This window comes from Onychostoma macrolepis, chromosome 14 (assembly GCF_012432095.1).
Source record: "Onychostoma macrolepis isolate SWU-2019 chromosome 14, ASM1243209v1, whole genome shotgun sequence".
NCBI lineage: Eukaryota > Metazoa > Chordata > Actinopteri > Cypriniformes > Cyprinidae > Onychostoma > Onychostoma macrolepis.
Window position 1 is genome coordinate 8,593,645 of NC_081168.1, and position 20,761 is coordinate 8,614,405.

General features: G+C 37.9%; 1 protein-coding gene across 4 annotated transcripts in view; it reads right to left on the reverse strand.

Moving 5' to 3' along the window:
* atp11c (ATPase phospholipid transporting 11C) overlaps positions 1-20,761 on the reverse strand; it is a 61,524-nt gene that overhangs the window by 23,109 nt on the left and 17,654 nt on the right. For 3 of the 4 annotated variants that reach the window (XM_058797431.1, XM_058797430.1, XM_058797432.1), the window contains exons 2-3: positions 9,584-9,703; positions 7,335-7,424 (exon numbers count right to left, since the gene is read on the reverse strand). In XM_058797431.1, the coding sequence (XP_058653414.1) occupies positions 7,335-7,424; positions 9,584-9,703 (210 nt within the window). The remainder of the gene's footprint in view (positions 1-7,334; positions 7,425-9,583; positions 9,704-20,761) is intronic. The other variant, XM_058797433.1, reaches the window with a different exon arrangement.

Consider the following 20,761-nt stretch of genomic DNA (forward strand, 5'->3'; position numbering starts at 1 on the left):
AAGGTGAAAGCCCATCTCAGACCAGCAGCACTCCAGCTCAGAGCTAATAATCCCCATCATCCCGATCACACACACACACTCAACACACAAACACCAAAAAGTGCTTTCAGCCCATACTCAGTCTAAGACCAAATAATCCCAAACAACCCATCAGAAACATCCACACACGTACTTCACTTTTGGACTCTGCCATTAGACGTCATCTAAACCGCTTTGCGATCCGGCCAATCATGCAGCCTCCCACTCCTCGTGTCACACGCAAGCCGTTACTTAACAGCCACAAGTTACAGCTCGCAGACCAACCCAAATGCACTCAGGCATCTTTAAATCCTGCCGCACAGCTTATGCTAAAACAAGACGCAGCACTGTGAGAAACAAGCGGTGTATGTGCGCACGCATGTTCACAGGAGCACAGATCTTTCAATAGTGGCCCATCATGCGTTAAACATCTTTCAGTTGCCAGGTGTCTGCTGACAGCTGTTTAGTGGCACCGCCGTCAGGAAAAGAAAGAGGAAGAGCAGAAAGAGGGCTTTTCTTGCTAATTTGCTACACCTTCAGGATAAAGCAACATTAAGGGGATAGTTCACTCATAACTGGAAATTCATAATTTTGTCACCCTCATGTCATTCAAAAACCTATATGACTTTCTTTATGTAGAAGATATTTGAGAAATGCCTCAGTGATTTTCTGTGCGTACAATGAAAGTCAATGTTTTGAAGCCCATTAAAAAAAAAACTGTTACTTTTTTTCAAAGTAACAAAAACTGTTTTCAGCAACTATTTACTGAATGTAGGAAAAGACTGTCTTGCCATAATCTCCTTTACAGCACAGACTGTCCTCTTTCTTGTCCTCTGTTTTTGTGAATTTTTTTTTTTTTTGTATTGTGATACGGTGTCTTTAGTTATTTATAGTTATTTACATAAAATTGTTAATTATGGCAGCAACATATGAAGTTTTGTGGATTGAACTTAAATTTACTGTTTAAAAAAAAAAATTAAATAAAAAAAGGGGAAAATTAATTAATTGATATAATGTTAATTTGTCAAAAGTACTAAAATCTGTTTTGCAAATTCATAATTAACTGACAACCATAAAAGCCCAGGTGGTAAAGAGAAAGTCACATGAACAAGTAGTTCTTCCACAAGCTGAGGTAAATATTAATACAGTATATAGAAGGTGCATGGGATCATATGCAAAACACCATCATGGTAGCATACACTACACTAAAAGTGTAACAAACATTAATTTACAACAACAAAAAACTTTCACTTACATAATGTAAAACCATCACATAAATGTAAAGTGTTACACAGGGAATTTAATGAATGTTATTGCAATAAAAAAGGACATGAAATGTCCCAATTAGATTATTTATTTATTTTTTCCCCCTCCTTTTTTACTGCAAAGAAACTCACTGTTAACCGGTTTTTACCATATCATTTTCATACAGGTTTGGAAGAACAGGTGTGAGTAAACAGGGTGAGTAAATGATGGCAGAGTTGAACAAATTCAGCAGTTCAGAAAAATACTTTTGTAACGAAAGCACAAAAACACCAAAGAAAGCACCTGACCCCTGTGAATACCACCCCTGGTTTCCCCTGTGGCAGGTGGGTTTCTCCTCTCTTTCTTCTCTCTCTCTCTGAGACTGACCCTTATCCACGGGAGGCAGGGCTGAGTCTGGGATTCGGTCAGCAGAAAGTGCTCTAGTGCGCTCGTAGCTCCTGCAAGTAATGGATGTTGTGGGGGCCAGCGGCCCCCGCACATTGTTTTTTTGATTTAATAAATTGATAAAGGCCCATCTGGATGGAGCCCACTGCGGTTTCCCACTCGATTAAAAATATTAAGAGAGATGCGGCCCAAAGTGCTGAGGACAGTCTGTCCTACAGTATGCTTTCCTTTGCTTTCTGTTTTTAATACACACACACACACACACACACACACACATACATACATACATACATATATATACGCGCAATGGGAGTTTATTCCCCTGGATCGCTCCGTAACAGACAGCACCAATGATACAGTTCATCAGCGACTGTAATGAAATACAGTCAGTTCTCTGATGAAGTGCTGCCCTTTCATCGTTTTTATGCTCATACAAAACACCCCCACCCATCACTGCCAGACCCACCTCGCTAGTTCCACCACGTAGACGCAAAACACCATCCATTTAACCGCCCCCTCAAGGGAGCCAATTCCCAAAGCTAATGCTGAACACATCAGTTACCGCCGGAACACCTTACAGAGGAAGACACACAACCTGCGAGTTACTAAATACCAACACAGACCTTTAGTGAGACTAGCCGCCGCGTCTTAATTGGTCACATGTGAAAATGAGACCGTGAGGAACCACAATACAGCCTGTTAATATAACATACTGTCTTCTCAGCCAGGGATTGGGGCCCACTGGGGACCCTCAGCAACATTTAAGGGAGCCGCAAAATGAATAAGATAATCAAAATGCTTTAAAAAAAAAAAAAAAAAATTCAGATTTCTTTTGTCCCCTCAATATTTATTGTTTTTATTGACAAATTATTATTTACAAAATGAATTGTGGTTAATTAATTTCAGTAGAGTATATTACATTTATATTTTAATGATATAATTTAATATATCAGCGCTACCAGTTTCAGTAAAAAACTAGCAGTGTTGTCAATTACAGCAGAAATACCAAAGTGTAGAAAATATTGAAATTATTAATATTGAACTATGGACAATGGTGACAAAGTTTGAGAACCGTTGCTGCACTGTATATTCTATTCTAAAAAAAACTGAGCCATCCTAATTTTTCCTGTTGCCAAATTTAGTGCATAAAAGCTGTACTAAAATGTGTCTGCTCTCATCTGCCAACAGAAATATGACTCTACGTCAGTGCCATCACAGCGACAATTTTTGAGTGTGATAATCTGTGTGTCCCATGAGTGTTATATATATTTCATGGAATTCATAATGTCGGTTGGTTGCTTTGTTTAAGACATTGTAAAATAATGTTTATTGAGACTTTTTGTCCTTGGCTGTAAAACGTATCTGCAGGCTTCCAGGTGTGTGTTTGCACAGTGTAAACCAATGTTTCCTCAACTGCTGGGTCACAGATCTGTTCCGTTGGTCTGTCCAGGTCTCAGCCAGCCTAAATGCAAATAATAAAATGAACCTAACTATATTGTGCAACAAAAGTAATGCTGTCAAACGATTAATCGTGATTAATCGCAACCAAAATAAAAGTTTTTGTTTACATAATACAGTATGTGTGCGTGTACTGTGTATATTTATTATGTTTATATAAATACACACATGCATATATATATATATATATATATGTAAACTTTTTTTTTTTTTAGAAAAATTGTATGTTTATATATTAAATACATTTATATATTTACATCATTTATATACACATGTAAATATTTTCAAGATATATACTGTGTGTGTGGATTTATATATACATAAATATACACAGTACATACACATCATGTAAACAAAAACTTTTATTTTGGATGATATTAAATCACGATTAATCACTTGACAGTACTAAAAATAATGCATTAAGGACATTTTTGTAAGGTAAATGGTTTTGGAGTACAGATAGAGTTTTGTGGTACAGATGCCACTGCAGATACCACTGCCTTTGTTCCGTTTTTGTAGCATTACAGTGTGGCACAACATTTATATGCACCATGTTTGACCCTGCCAATGCTTTTAAATAACCAGAATTATTAATAACTCATTTAAGATTAACATTCTGAATAGTTCAAAATAAAGAATCAATGAATCAAACTGTACATGCTGTATGTACTTCCTTCCATCTCTCACATTCGTCTAATCTGACTAAGAAATATGCACCAAAAACATCCTCTTATTTCACAACATTATGCAGTAATTTCCTCTTTATGGTTACGCACACTTCCACTTGGCTGAACACTGACTGCTTGTTAGCGCAATCCCTCATCTGCCTTCACACACGCGCACACACACACACACACACACACACACACACACACACACACACACACACACACACACACAGGTATTTAGAACATTCCAGCAGAATGTGTGTCAAAATGTGCGCGTGAGAGACAGAGATCCCCCTCGACTCCTCCCCTCCTTCTGTTCTCCCCTTCTCCCTCCTCCCATCTCTCTTTTCCCATCAGGACCCCGGCAAAGGCACGCAGTGCTATTTTTAGCGTACTGGTGCTTTTTTATCAGTCAGTGTCTATTTGTGGCTCAAAAGAACTACAGAGGGCTTCCTGGCTGCTGACGTCAGCAGTGCCGTGCTGCAGAGGCGTACAGGGAAAGGGAGAGAGAGAGAGAGAAGGGGGAGAACAAAGAAATGAGGAATAGAAAAATGGCATGGGAAGACAGAAATGGGCGTAAGACGCTGGTGCGTTCGCAATGGGCCTCAGGAGAATCATGCGGATCTATTTGGAGGCTGGTGATTTAAGCACAGTTCTTGTGTGACAGGCGTGCGTGTGTCTCCCTCGTGCTGTTATAATAGTGGGCTGCGTGGGGAGAGCTAGTCAGAGAGGATAAGGAGCCCCTCCAGAGAAAAGCAGGATTAGGAGAGGCACGCCAGACGCATGCCAGAACCGGGCAAACACCTGGGGATCTCTCTCCCTCACACACACGCACGCACAGATCACGTCACAACATGGATGCACATTAGATGTACTGTGAGATGCACACATATAGGCTGTGGACAAAATAGAATGAACGTGCCTTGTTTAGTAACTCAACTAAGGTTGACTAAGGCGGCATCTTTTTCAGTCACATTAAGCATATAAATGTCAAATCTGTATGATCTAGAACATTTAATTCATATAATATACAATGCTTATTTTAGTGAGAATCTGGATCATGAATTAAATTCGAACATTTATCTATGAATTTTCTGATTTCAAAAGATCTGTCAGATGCTTTTTTATATTTTCAGACAACCGCCAATTCATATTTCAAACATGAGTTTGAAAGTCTTTTTGACGATTTATTGAAAGAACTGGCTTTTATGTTCACGCATTCGAGAATAAGCCTATACTGTCAGTTTGTTTTTGCATAGGCAGCCAACAAAAATGCTGTATTTTCCAGTGCATAGTCCTATATTATCACATTCAAGTTTGGGGTGAGTAAGAATTTTTTTGAAAGAAAATAAGACTTTTATTTAGCAAAGATGCGTTAAATTGATCCAAAGTGACACTGAACATTTATAAATGTTACAAAAGATTTCTATTTTAAATAAACGCTGTTCTTTTGAACTTTCTACTCAAAGAACCCTAAAAATGTATTATGAATTTTACAAAAACATTAAGCTGTTTTCAGTAGTAAGACATTTTTTGAGCAGCAAATCAGCATATTAGAATTATTTCTGAAGGATCATGTGAAACTGAAGACTGTAGTAATGATGCTGAAAATTCAGCTTTGCCATCACCGGAAATATATTAAAATATAAAACAGTTATTTTTAATTGCAATAATTGATGTTTTTGAATTTTACTGTATTGTTAAATTAAATAGATATTAAATGAAATAGACTTCTTTCAAAACCATTAAAATTCATACTCAGCCCAAACCTTTGAACAGCATTGCCTTGTTGCTGCCTTAACCCCATATACTGCCTGAGATCGCAGCATTTGCAGGTTTGGACACAATCATAACCACATAAATCATTAGCCTCAATCTCACACATTTAAAAAAAAAAAACTGCCGAGCAAGGCTCGAAATTGCGACCATTTTGGTTATTATTGATTTTATACAACAGTTCAATAAACAAGAAGTTAATATTAAGAGACTTACGTCTTAGACACCATATTTCCTGTTTTTGCTCCATTTCGACAACAAAAATAATTCCAAACAAAGCCACAGCACTGTTTTGCGTCTCTGAGCAACATGAAGGTGTTTCGTTCCTGAATGAATCAACCGTTTAAATGATTCGGTTCAATCGCAGTGACTCACTTATTAACAGTGACTTGATGCCACCTAGTGGCGATTGTAATTTCACATTTAAGGTATCTTTTAATTTTTAAAAAATAATTTCAAATATCAGTATTCAACGTTTTATGTTTACAGTATTAAAACATTATATATGCATGTGTAACAGTAGGTAAAATGCATTCATGTCCTGCATTAAGTAGGGTGTAAGTGCATCTAAATGCCACTTCAGAAATTCAAATTCAAAGATGAATTTTGTTGATACTGATTTCATTTGCTTGATAACAGCCCAAATGTCTTCTTATTCTAATTGACTGATTAAATTTAAGAATTTGACTCAAATGATGATGCACACTTTTAGAAAAAATGGCTTAATTGTGAAAATGACTATAAAAGGTAAAAATCAATTTAAACTTATTGGAAAAGATTAATTTCTATCACTGCTGTGAACTGACCGCCACACAGAATATGAAGAATATCAAAATCAGCTGTCCACGGTAGTCCTTAAGACTACCAGCACAATAACACAAGATCAGCACAATAACACAAGCAAAATCTCATCTAATTCTTGTTATCGATAAAAAAGAGATATACATTTTTGTCAATATTGCACACCCCTAGCTTCCAGCCATTCTGCGCAATTTGCAGAGCTGAATGTAAAATTTGCAGAGCTGAATGTAAAATTTAACACGGCATACACCATCCTAACCCTCGCCAAATCAGTCAGTGTTTCTTTTCATTTTCTCTCTTCTTCAGCCCTTTGCACTTCCCGCGGTAGTTATAGCTCCCTCTCACCTGACAGTGGAAAGCAGTGACTGAGTGATTGACAGCTAATATATTAACCCATCTGCATTAAAGTTAAGAATGTAAAGATGAAATCTGTTAATATATAACTTGTAGTTATGGTGCTCATTAATTTTTGGTGGGTGCTCCTAAATTTTTGCTGGTGCTCCTAACTTTTTAAAGTTGGGAGCACCAGTGCTACCAAGTACAAAAGTTAATTTCGAGCCCTGCCGAGTCAGGTGTCTTTCATTTCTCACTCCCCGTGTACCTGACAGCAACAAGACCATATGCTCTTCAGTAATCCACCATTACCCTTTATTAAATACACACACTTGTCTAACAGCATCAGCTGTTTACACGGTTCCACTCGCTAGTTTAACTAAGGTTGTCTTCATGTGCTTTTATGGAGCGGAGCAGAGGCTTCCCAGTCTCCCTGTCTCTCTCTGCCATTATCACTGGTCCAATGACATCAGATCAGCACGGGGCAGAACCAGCCAGGCTATGAGTCACACATAAACACACTTGTATCCTCTATCTCTCACACACACACACACACACACACACACACACAGAGAGTTGGTCTCTCTGGGGATGGCAAACGCTTATGACTGATCAAATGCACTCACTTACCTGCACCAAGAATATGATGAGGAAGTAAAAATTTGCAATTCTTCTAAACTGCTCGAATAGATTCTTTGGCAGGAAGTTCCACACTGTGTACTGAGGAAGTGAGAAAACAAAACAACAATAAAAAAAAAAAAGTGTTAAACAGTAACAAGTTAAAAAACCAACAAGCTGTGAATTAATCTATTTAAAAGTTGTAAAAAGGAAAAATCAAAAAATGGAAATTGTGTCATTGTTTATACTCGCTTCACAAAAAGCTATTAAATGGCTTCAGCAGACTCATGATATAGCACACAAATTATGTCAATTAATTTTAAGGTGATTTTGTCATCTCTGAAGCTTGTCCAATTCAATGCAGTTCCAATTCATTTTCATTATATGGACAGAATCATACAGAATTTTTTATTTTTAAGTGAACTATTCATTTACAGCAATGTGAGTCTTGCAACCCAAATCCTGATGAAAAGCGGGAAGGAAGGATTAAATGCATTCAATATTCATCAGCTCCTGTGTTTGTGCTTTTCTGGGAGAGGGAGCTGAGACGACTTCAATAGCTCCGGAGCTCTCTGATGTGTGTGACCGGGCGGCAGCTCTCTGGGCCAGCAGGTATTACATTGATTTGGATTAGCGACTTATCGCCTTCGTTCGGCGAACCCCAGAAAGGGGAACCTGCCACATGATCCGTTTGGCAATGGCTCGCTATTTATTCAGCTCTCTTTTAGGAAATGAACACAACAGCAGAAGCACACTAGCTTACGAATAACAGTTAACATCAAATAAGGCTGAATCTAATGCAAACAGGAAAGTGTTTTATATTTTGATGCTGTGACTTTACCATTTATATTATATATATATATATATATATATATATATATATATATATATATATATATATATATATATATATATATATATATATATATATATATATATATATATATATATATATATATATATATATATATATATATATATTCATTCATTTAAATATATAATATACTCTAAATTTATATTTAACAGAAATACATGTGTAAGATGGTAAAAACACAGATTTAAAAAAAAAAAAAAATGTAGTAAGCTGTATGATTTCATAAAAGATAATACATTGAATAATGCACTTTTTTTTGGCACTTTTAATTTGCTTGAATTTCAAATATCCAATAAGCCAAAAACTCAGCAATACAACTGAAAATAAATGCAAATACTGACTGGATAATGTAGGAGAGGAGATAGAGAGAGAGAGAAAAAGAGACAGAAAAATAACTGGAATGTGGACAGCTATTGCCACCTAATATAACCATCACTGCTAAATAATGGATCACCATGGGTGAGGAAAGTGAGAGAGGGCAGTTTGGGGCACCTGCAATAAGATAAAAGGGAATACATCATCATTTCTAACAGAGCAGATGTTATACAAAGGTGAACTCGAGAAGATGTGGCAGGTCTGGACCTCTTTTAGAGGAAAAACGGGATCCAAGGGATACCATGGAGAAAAGGTTATGCTGAGTTTGAAGGGGGAAGATGCAAAGCAGATGCACAGAGAAGTGTAAACATCTCAGTGCAGGTAATTAAAGTGTGTTTAGAGCCTCATGCCAAAGAGGAATTGATCAACGAATACCACAGCATGGCCACAGGTCTGATAAATCTATTACTTCTTACTTCCTTGTTTATTCCTTTCGTACCTTAAAACACTCCTCATCTATTGACTGAATGAGGAGATTCAGGAAGTCCCACAAGATTAAGGGGGGCAGAGTCAACCACCCCGAACACTTGAGCGTTAATTGCAACTATGTATTTATCAGCCGGATCTCAAGCACTGCTCTGACAGGCAAATTAGGGAGTTTCATGGGGTGGTAAGATTTACTGCAGTTTGCGAAGAGCGAATTACGAAAGAGCAGAGGAAAAAAGAGAAAATGGAAAGGAATTTCTAAGTTCAAACGCAGTAGGAGGGTCCCAACAGTCTCTTCACACCTGGAGGAACAGGTGGTTGAACACCAGGGCTCAAGAGAAGCGTGTTGCAGCCGTACTCTCCACATGCTGCTGTTAACACTGCAGTGCAGTTGCCATGGCATTAAACAACACTTGCTAATTACAAGCTAAGGAAAATTACAAACAGGCTCTTGTAGGGGAGCTAGCAAACCCCTAATGCTGTTATCCTGTAAAAATCTGATTACACTGCGGCGAGGTTAAGCAACGGCCCAGCTCATGCTTTGAGATTCGTGACGAGGTGAAGTATAACAAATACCAAAAGTTACCTTGGAGGACACAATCCTGTTGTCACAGAATTTAGAGAGGATGAAGGCCTCGGTGTCCGGACATGGCCGATGTCCTACATAGATTGTCCTGCTGTCCACTCGCTTCTCATCTCCTCCACACTACATGGACACATGGGTAAACAGGAAGAAGGAGAGAGAGAGAGATCATTCACATGAACAGTTAAAACAACATAGCAACATCAGCTGACCACCATCAAACAGGAGAACCAGCCGGGGTAACATGTTTGAAAAAAGTAATAATTTTTGCCTTTACACTAGGTCATAGTATTGTTGTGACATCTTTTGGTTTAAATGTCAGCATGGTAACATAATATAGCTGTTTATACTACACTTGTTTTTGCCTTTGTTGTTATAGGACAGTATAGAGATGACAGGAAGTGAAGTGAGAGAGAGACGGGACGGGATCGGGGGAGAGGTCGTCGAGCTGGGATTCGAACTCAGGACACACATTGCGCAACAGCACTATATTATGGCACGCTGCCCTACATAACTGTACCTTTTGAAACGTTACCGCTTTTGCACCTTTTTCTCTGAGTGTACATGCACTTGTTGCCAGTCTTCCAGAAAATATTTTAATTACTACTTTTTATATTTTAATTAATATTACTATTTAATTACTTTTTACTATTTTAATTTACACACACACACACACATATACATTCATATACATATACATTCATATATATATATACATATACGACGTGGAGGTCGAAGAACCACCCGACGTGCAGCGGAGGGTGGTTGCCTCCGCGAACTGCATTCAAATCGTTTAATGCACAGCTAGCCGTTGATTATCCCGTTTATGCCATGGTCATTTCCCAGCATTCACATATTAAAGATGTTAATAATATTTGCGCTGCAATATTTGACCGGAACGATAAAGATGACGGTTATTTTCATCTATATTACTATTCAACTCTAACTGTATGTTATTATGGTTACCAATGTTTATAGGAAGCGCATTAATATAGAACTTGATTAAACTGACCTGGAACTACCTGTGCGGTTCAACGAATTTAATCATCACCTGCCAGCCAATCAGAATCGAATATATATCTATATCTATATATCTATATATCTATATCTATATATCTATATATCTATATATCTATATATATATATATCTATCAGTGGCGTTCCGTCCATATAAGCTGCGAATGCGCCGCATACCCAGGCCGTCTGAGAGAATGAGTTCACATGATTATAAGTTGATCCCTTGTCATTTGAGATGTGACTTAAAGCTTAATAAAGTGTTGGGAATAAGTATGTAAAATTATTTATTTGAAAACAATGGTCATTTTCTGTAAATCTATGTCAGAGACAGTGACGGAAGCTTCCGGGTGAGCGGATTCTCCGCAGCTTTGGCGCCTCCGCTCTGTGGCTATGACTCTCAGGATTGTAGCACGTTCTCAGTGTTTAGCTGCTATGCGCTGATTTCATGCGCGAGATAAGCTGTCCGCGAAGCGCTTGCCCAAGCGGAAAAATGCGCTGTTGCTGCCAGATCTCGATTCCAGTTCTTAATCTTAGCACTCAGCATACCCTGTTAAAAAAAGTCACCGCTCGCCACTGATTGATATATATATATATATATGTATGAAGAGTTCATTTGCAAAAACGGATAACACCATCATTGTGCATTCCAATTAATCTCAATCAAACTGCAGTTGGATTATTTTGATTAGGTCAAAAATAATTTTTAATATTTTTTTCTGATGCATATAAAAAAAATAAAAAATTGTAAGGCTCAATTAAAATATTTGCAAAATATATTATATTAACAAAAAGAGGGGGAAAAAAATTCTACAATAAAACAACAATGTCTGATGTGTGTACTTTGAGCTTTGCAGCACATGCTTTAGCACAGCTCCAAATTTACAGAGAGACGCAGCCAAGTATAACAAAGGGCAGGTGGGTCAATCCCACAAGCTGAAGTGTGATCAAGCTCCTGAGACTGGACAAGCTTGTTTTTTGACAGTTGTAAGATCTCACTCTTAAAGCTGAATGCAATCACATGATTTATTCATTAATATTTTTTACTAGATAGCAACATGGGGGATCAGAGGATGTGTGGTCATTTTCACACAGCACTGGGAGTGTTTGTGTATTGTTGTGTGAAAAACAGGCAGGGAGTAGCTGGGGCAAGTATTCAGAAATATAGTCACTGAACAGAACACCGTGTTTCCTGCACTGCTATTCAGCAGAGACACTGCGAAGATGCTGAATCTACAGCACCACTGCAAAAGAAATCATATTTTTTTCACCTGAGTTGGGAGATTATCTGAGCCGAATGTGATGAGATAAAAGAATGGGTAACACAAAATAATAAAAAGATTGTAAACCAACAACATGCCTTTCTTTTTGCAGCATCCCGAAAAAAATTGAAGATGTTTTTGAAACAAATCAAAGTTACTGAATTAAATTTAAATGATTACTGACTGGAAGTTTGTGAGGGAGTGTAGTTAAAGATACATATTCATAGTTTTGTTGAAATAAATGGTACACTACGTTTAAAAAATATATATATAAAAATCTAAACATCAGAATGTGTTACATAACATACTACCGTTTTGTTTGGTATGTACTGTACTTAAAAACAAATTGTGTGTGGCAGAGGGTTTGCAGCTGCTCGCCCACTGTAAAAATTCCCTAAGAAACACTGGAACAGGTCTGCTTGTTTCCCCTGTGGTCAAGCTTGTGACCCAGGACATTCCTGTAGCGTGAAAAGGGCAACAACTTGCCTCAAAGCTGTGTAAGCATGGGATTGCCGGAGGAAACATTGGCACAAAACATACACCGTGATGGACAGCCAGGAAGCCAGATCCCTGCACGCTTTTCCTTTTGTGGCCTAAGGTCAACATTGGCTTGATTATGGTTAGTCACAGGAGTGGGTGTTTCTGCGTGCATGCGTTTCAAGTCTCCCACAAGAATAAGAGATAAAATGGCGGCAGTTACGATTACTCTCCATCAGAGCTTCTCTAAAACAGTACACTGCTAAGCTGCTCTTACATTTACAAAAGCTAAACTACAAATCACGCTACTCTTCTGAAAAAGTCAGATACAAGCTACTAAAAAGCAGCTACCATGCATGTAAAGTACTAATATCATCTTCTTTTCAAATATTTTTAAATATATAACTGATCAGATTATCTGTTTTCAAATTTAAATCGGAGGCAAATCTTCCTGGAACAAAAACGAGGCGTTTTTTTTTTTTTTGTAATGAACAAACAAAAAAATAAGGGAGACATCAACTAATCTGCTATCAAAGTGGACTGTAATGTACATTTAAAAAACATCACAACACAAGAAACAACTAACAATAATAACAAATGAATAACCTTACAGCAAGCATGGTAACTCAAAAACACGTAACATTTCAGCAATATTGTTACACTCAAAATTCTTTCAGGCAACTGTGCTTAAAATGGGACAACATTTAGGGGAATTCCATTGTCTAACCTGGATTTCAGTGAATTACGTAGTAATTGGAAAATATAGGCTTTTTTTTTAACAGCACATAAACGATAATGCAGAGTTCAGCTGAATCTAAAAATGCTACTTTTAGTTAGTCACTCGCACACACCACCATTTCTCTGTCTCTGAGGGTCTCGATGAAGACGACATACGCTGTCATCACGTCTCAGCAGGCTTTCAGCATCACACTTCAACCCCACCCACCGCCCACTCTCTTTCTCACCCCCCTCCCCCCCAGCATTTCCCGGGACAGTGCGTGAATAATTCAGAATGCATTGAGAGACAGAATCTGAGGGTTTAATGCAGTGTGTGAGTGAGTGAGTGTGTGTGTGTGCTGAGCCCCCCTCCATCGGGGACCGCGGTTCATCTGTTCCACACCTCCGCCCGTCAGGTAGAGGATTGTAGGCATGGGGCCACAGGCTAAGTGCTGTCACAACCTGTCCGGCAATGTTCAGCTCGTCGCCGACAGGACTTGCGGCGTGTATCAGATAACACGCTGATTCTGAGCGCTCGCATATCTGCCCGAATCGCTCGCATCAGTGTATTCATCACCTGAAAACTCAATCACAGTGCATCAGTATGCGTCAGCGGTGAGCGATAATTCACGTCCCTCACTCAGGGCCTCGAGGAACAAGAGGCTTGTGCGTATCTACTGCAAACTAGATGCAAATCTTCAGCATACAAGTCGCTCTCATCCACATCCGCACTCTGAGTCAGAGGAGACAGCTATTTAAAACAGTCAACGACTGTTTCTCCCCCTTTCATCTGCATCATCTTCTCGTCTCCCACTGGATCTGCCCTCGATTCGGCTTCGTTTGAAAACGTACGTGGCGGCGCAATCTGTATATTCTAGCTCGACGGTTGGGAAGAGCCTGGGATTACGTAAGTTTTTGTGAAGCGTGACGGCTCTTCACACATCAGCGTGGCATGCGGTGCATTCCCTGGTCCAGGATGAAACAGGCTGGTCTAAACGGAGAGGGGAGGGGCAGGTGTGAGGGGAGAGGAAATGGCACAGGTTCCAGAGCTCAGGGGATTGAATCCACCTCCAAATGCCACCCGGTGTAAAGGAACACAGCCCAGGGCCTCGGAAAAGAAAGCAAACGGACGCAGACCTGTGTAACATCTAAACAGAATTATAAGGGTATCAGCGCTGTGACGACGCTTGTGTGTGAGGGCTGCAGTTTCAGCGTTTCACAGAAAGGTCAAAATGCTCTGTAAAAAGTGAATGATTCAGTGAGGCCCTTTAGGTTAGATGCTTGCTCAGATACGCTCTCTTCATTTCATTAGTTATACTTCAACCACAGTCTGGCGAAGGGTTAGGAAGAAGGAAAAGAGGCCTTTGGGAGGGAATCCACTGTGAATGACTCCACTGATGATGATGATTATTTTTAGGGATGCACCGATAGGATTTTTTTTATCAGATACCGATGCGGATTTTAACAAACAACTACTGGCCGATTCCGATACCGATATTGGTTAGTTGCACAAAGCAGGGCTTAAAAACTGAAAAGGCAGAATCGGTATTTGAACATATCTGTTCCTGCTAGGGGTGTGCAATAAAAATAAAAAAGATCTCTCTATATTTTTCGGGATTTTTCGATAGAGATAATTAGAGGATATTTTGAGTGTGTTATTGTGCTGATATCTTAAGGACTACCGTGGACAGCTGACTCCTAAAGTTTTTGATATTTTTCATATTCTGTGTGGTCAGTTCACAGCAGTGATAGAAATGAATTTTAATAACTTAATTTTAAATTGCTTTTTACCTTTTATGGGCATTTTTACCTTTATAAAGCCTTTTTTTTTTAAAGTGTGCATCACATTTTGAGTCAAATTCTTACATTTATTCAGTCAATTACTATAATAAGACATTTGGGCTGTTACCAACAAATGAAATCAGTATCAACAAAATTCATCTTTACAATGCAGAGGAAACACAGAAGCTGCATCTGAAGTGGAACAGATATATTTACCCACACTTTGATGCATCTCTGAGGGACATGGAATGCTTTAACCTGCAGTTACAAATGAATAAATGTTTTTTTGTTTAATTTAAATTGTTTAGCACTTGCAGGAATTTTGCAAATGGTAATGGCACAAAAAAATGCTATTTCATGGAAGCAGTGTCATAAAAATATGCCCAGACAATGGCTGAAAGACAGCGCAAGAAAAGGACAGGACCTTGTTTTGGAAATGTTTTCCAAGCTACAATCAGTCAGTGCCATGATCACTGGAAAATGTACACAAACATCGCTTTTCAAAAGGCCCTCATTTACTAGAAATGAATAATTCTGGTTCAGATTCTAATTATATGACGATTTTAGCTCCCTCATGATTCGAATGTTTTGAGTAACGTTTCAATTATGAAAAGTATTTTTTTTATTTTATATATTATTATTATTATTATTATTATAAAAACACTCCCATACTCCCTTTTATGACTATTATGAGCATCAATTTATATAACTGATAACTCATGAGTTTGAGACAGATTCATTAATCATTTTGATTGACTGAATAAAAAGAATGAGTTCCCTAAAAAGAATCAGATAAAACTAGCTATTTTTTTCGGATTTCATGTTTCTTCTATATTCTCATGATTAAATTAACATTACAGATACATTTTTAAAAAGGCAACCCACTCCTAGCCTCCCTTTAATGACTCTCAAGGGCATCAATTTACATAAATAATAAGTTTGAGACAGACTCTTAAATCTTTTTGAATGACACTGAAAAGAATCAGTTCGCTAAAAACAGACAGAACTGGTCAGGCTATTGTGAAAACACATTAATGAAGTCGTCATTGTTTCGTCATTCTCTTTCACCAAATTCACAGAAAGAATCATTAACAATGAAAAAAATTTCAGTAGATAGCAAATTACATTTATCCAGGCAAACAGTTACAAATGCTGACATTATGAATCTGCACTACTGTATTCGATACAATTCTATAATGAGCCTCATTTGCACACAAAGGAGGTGTGTTTCCCAGGAAAAAACAACAATAACGTTTTAAATATTTATGGAGCAGCACTACATCATCACATATGGTACATGAAGACCACACTCACAGCTCTGACACAGGCAACTGCTGAGTGAACTGGCTCCTCAGTGTCTCTGACAAATCAAGCAACGATGCCTCTTAGCTAATTATTTTCACACTAGTGCTCATGTCACCAATCACAACACTAAAGAAATATCTAGTCATTCTGAAAAGTGAAAACAGTTTTCAGGAAGCTGAATACAGAAGAATCCATTGACTGTTTATAGTGCAAAATACAATGAATCAGTGTAAAAGTTCAGTTAGTGATCGCTTACTGTGCTGGGTTAAGAGTGCAGGTCAGTGAACCTGTGTTTTTAACTGAATCTTGCTCATCTTCTCTTGTGTCTCTTTCTCATTGGGAGTCATTAACCACAAAATCAACGTTACAGAGCTGTCTCAAGGTTACCCGCTAAGCAAACACTGACAAGCCTCAGTATAAATCTTAGTTACTCAACAACAGACAGATCGCAAGAGCAGCATCATTCTGGAACATTGTCAGAACAGAAACAGATAGTAAAGAGAATACAAATCACAGGCAAAAAAAATTAAAAATAAAAACAGAACGGTGTACACAGAAAGACAGCGTAAGAAGAAAAAGCCAGGGGACAGGATAGATAAGAAAAGTGCCATTGAACTGGCATTGATTTTGAAGGGAGTTCAGTGTTAAACACAATGAGGGTCAGAATATAGGGCACTATTTCATTTTTGAAGCTCAAGACACTGGCGATACTCTTTTTCAAAACAGCTTATTCAAGGCCAAACAATGGAAGCGCTAATGTAAGAAAAGGGAAAAATGATGGAATTATCTTTACCATGGTGTCAAGTGCAACCTTGGATGGACCTCACAGAGCCACTACCATTGCTGAGAGAGAGGAACAAATGTATGGTTTGATAAACGCTCACTTCACAAGAACGCATTAGCCTGGAAGGGAGAGTGGGGTAAAATGTGTCAGTGGGTAAACCCAGTCTAGCAAAATGTGCACAATGTGTGTCACACAACCATTTATTTAGGCCTATCACATGTAGCTGTGTGCATCCTGAAATTGAAATGAATTAATGAATGAAATTCAGGCATACTATATTTGCAATGTTGTCTTAGTCATGTGACCTACCAACATCAGTTACGACGCTTCACTGTCATTCACAAATCTACGGCTCTGTGTATTAAATGCCGCTCCATTTGAAAACAGGTGATGGAGATTTACCGCTAATCAAGGAACCGGCTTTACTGACGAGATGCGCATGCGATATATCGCCCAGCCCTATATGCTACTTAAAAAAATAATAATAATAAAATAAAAAAAACACTTTACAATTCCTCATTTTACTAGTACCGTTACTTTAACAATGGCAGCGTTTCAATGAAACCCAAACTTTATATCCGCGCAGCATAGGACTGCATAAACTTATTGACAGTTTAAGAGTGAATAAGAAACATGCATAAATGAGAAATCGTTTGTGCGGATGTTCTTTATTGCTAAAAACATTTATTAAGCACAATAAAGACAAAGAACTTGACAAAGTGTAGTATCATGAGCTATCACACACCTCCCTCGCAGACAGCATGCAATCGTGAATTCAGATCTCTTTCGAGAGTTATTGCGCTTTAACGGTCAAATACACACAATTATGTTAAAATGCCCATCTTGTGACTGAAATAAACGTAAACAGCTGAGAAAGAAAACACATTTGTATCAATAAATTGGATCCATGCAGCTCTTAAAGTGACAGCAGACAATATTTCAATATTTGACAATATTTCTAAAAAAAGTAAAAAGAAAATAACTAACTGATCTTGACAGACTAACCTTAGTAGCAATTAATACTCAATTCATACATTTCAGACTATGCAGTGCTTTACTTTTACATTGATTAATTTAATCCGTTTCTGTATTATCTCTTACTTGAATGCTACTGTTAAATAGACCTACTGCTTGCATCTATGCATTTATGTTCTTATTATTAATCACAATAAGATTTTGGTCATATTTCCCACCCCTAGCTCATGCCCTCTTATCCTTTTAGCTTATTCAAATACTTTTCCTGTCGTTTTATGTTTTTGTCTTGGTATAGGTCCAGTAGTAGTATTGAGATATTTTAGTCACTGATCATATCGAAGTCCAAATTTTGGTATTGTGACAACATTAGGATGCGCCAAAATCTTGGCAGTAGTAGTACGTCATCCACATCATCTTTTCGCCTGCTGTTTTTTTAAATACTATGAATTCGGATATTCTACTTATCTCACATACAGTTTTTCACCTTCTATATAGTAGGGAAACGTGTGATAACAGATGTAGTATGTGAGGTGCACATGTGGAAACTGAAAACATTTTATGCTGGAAATGGTTTAAATGGTTGGATTAATTTTCCTACAAAAGTAGATAAAATGAGTTGTTAAAACAAATATATTCAGATCTAAAAAGTAAACTAAAAAGTACTTCTACAATCTTGTTTTATAAATTTTTTCCCCAAAATGGTAGCTGTGCGGTAAAGCATGCCAGTGGCTCAACCAACAGCGAGCTTTGCATCCAAATGCAGGAAATACCATTACATTGGTCTTGTCAACAACAATTTTCATTAAAGTATCTAAGGGATTCTTTCTCACTTCTCCTTGACTAGAGGTCAAATCAATAAAACGTGGCACAGCTTACCCCACTCTCCGCTACTGTCTAAAGCAGTGAAGGATCAATAACACAAACATTGTTTGCTCGATCGAGACCCAACGCAGCTGCCACAGAATAAACATGACGTAAGGGAACTGAGTAAAGCGTATCATTACTATATCAAATTAGACTTTAAAGACATCATGTTTACACGGTTTCAAATAAATGCACAAGCACAGCAGTGGTTCCAGGCCTCACCATGCTGTGATTTCAATGGAAACATAAAGCAGCATTCAGTCTGTGCCAGCATTACAGCTACCGACCACTTACTCAGATGCAGACGGCTCACCACATGTTTGAGCCCAACACTCGCATCAGAAGAAAGCAGAAGCGTGCTATGACTGCAGACAACTGCCTAGTTCACCTTATAAGAGGAGCAGTTCCTCAATAAACGAAAACTGGGTCAAGAGTTACACTTGTTCTTTTCACTTCAAACTAATTTGTTGCTATGTTTTGTTTATATTATACAAAATTAACCTTAAAAGAATCTTTAAGAGGTACAAAAAAGGAAAATTAAGCGGATAGCTCACGCAAAAATTAATATCCTCTCATTTATTGACCTTCATGTTGTTCCAAACCCAAAACACACACACAAGCTTCCATCTTTAAATATAATGTGCTCTATTTATCATTATCTAGATTTAAATAAATTACATCATTGTATCATATCAAGCGATCATATATCTTCACAAGGCTTGAAATAAACGGCTCAATTCATACGGATTCATTTTATGAAGCCTTTATTACGTTTTTAGGTTTAGTTATCTGGACTTTCAATGGAGGAACAGACACTTGATTAAAAATGTCTTAATTTGTGTTTTGAAGATTACCCTAAGTCTTACGTGTTTGGAACAACATGAGGGAAAGCACATGATGACAACTTTTATTTTAACTATGCTTTCGAATCAAAGGAGGCAAGATTATTCAGTTGACTAAAAAATGGTTAAAGAGTTATTAACATTTAGCAATTAACTTCAGAAAAGTTTAACCACTTTGTCACATTAAAATTTACAAGAACACACTGTGTGTGTGCGTGTGTGTGTGTGTTAATAGTCTGCGCTTCCACACAAAGCTACTTTTGATAAATGGACAAACCACAGATTGCACAGTCATGGCTCATGATTTCCATGCCTATTTTTGCTTTTAAGGCTTTATATTTTATTTCCAGGTAAAATAAATGAGGCTTCCTGACAAAATTGCCAAGCTGAGCTGCTCCTGCCGCCCAGACACCTGGAACTGTAATGAATATTCTGATGAAACGTTTTAAAGTTGCAGAAAAACACAGAGTCAGCTTCTGATGGAGTAACTCTCTCAGCAAATGATTGATTGCATCGTTGTTGAGCAATGGGATGGGAAATGGTATGTGATATATCACTTATAAATACACTTCCTGAACCCTAAGCTGTTGCGCCTCACGTTCAGTGTTTCTCAGCAGTAAATAAAGAGTGGATTGAAAGACGAAAGAGTGATAGCGTGACCTCTATCCACCACACTGCTGTGCATGCAATAACAGCTGAATTAACAATTGATTGCTGTAAATCATATCATTTCTCTCTGTGTTCGGCAGAAAGGCATGCTGCAGTTATAATTAGCAGCGCTTGCTAAGGCAAGCATCACTATTACAACTGCTAATACTTAGGCATTTAAACTCCAAAGTATTTAAGTCTGGCAAATACTACAGACACGAATAATACCTCAGATCATATGGCTGTTCTATTACTTATCTAAGCAACTTGATTCATGATTTTTGCCTGGTGGATATTAAAACAATGAATGCGTCATATCAAGGCACCAAAATGAGGAAAACATGAGAGAATTTGGAGGTGGGCTCTGCTTGACTTGGGCCAGTAAGCAACAACCTATAGCAACCATCCAGAACACCCTCAGAACTGCATAGCAACTTGCTAAAAATCACTACGAAGACCATAGCAAACACCCACAACACCACAGCATTATGGCAGAGACTTCATAGGCAAG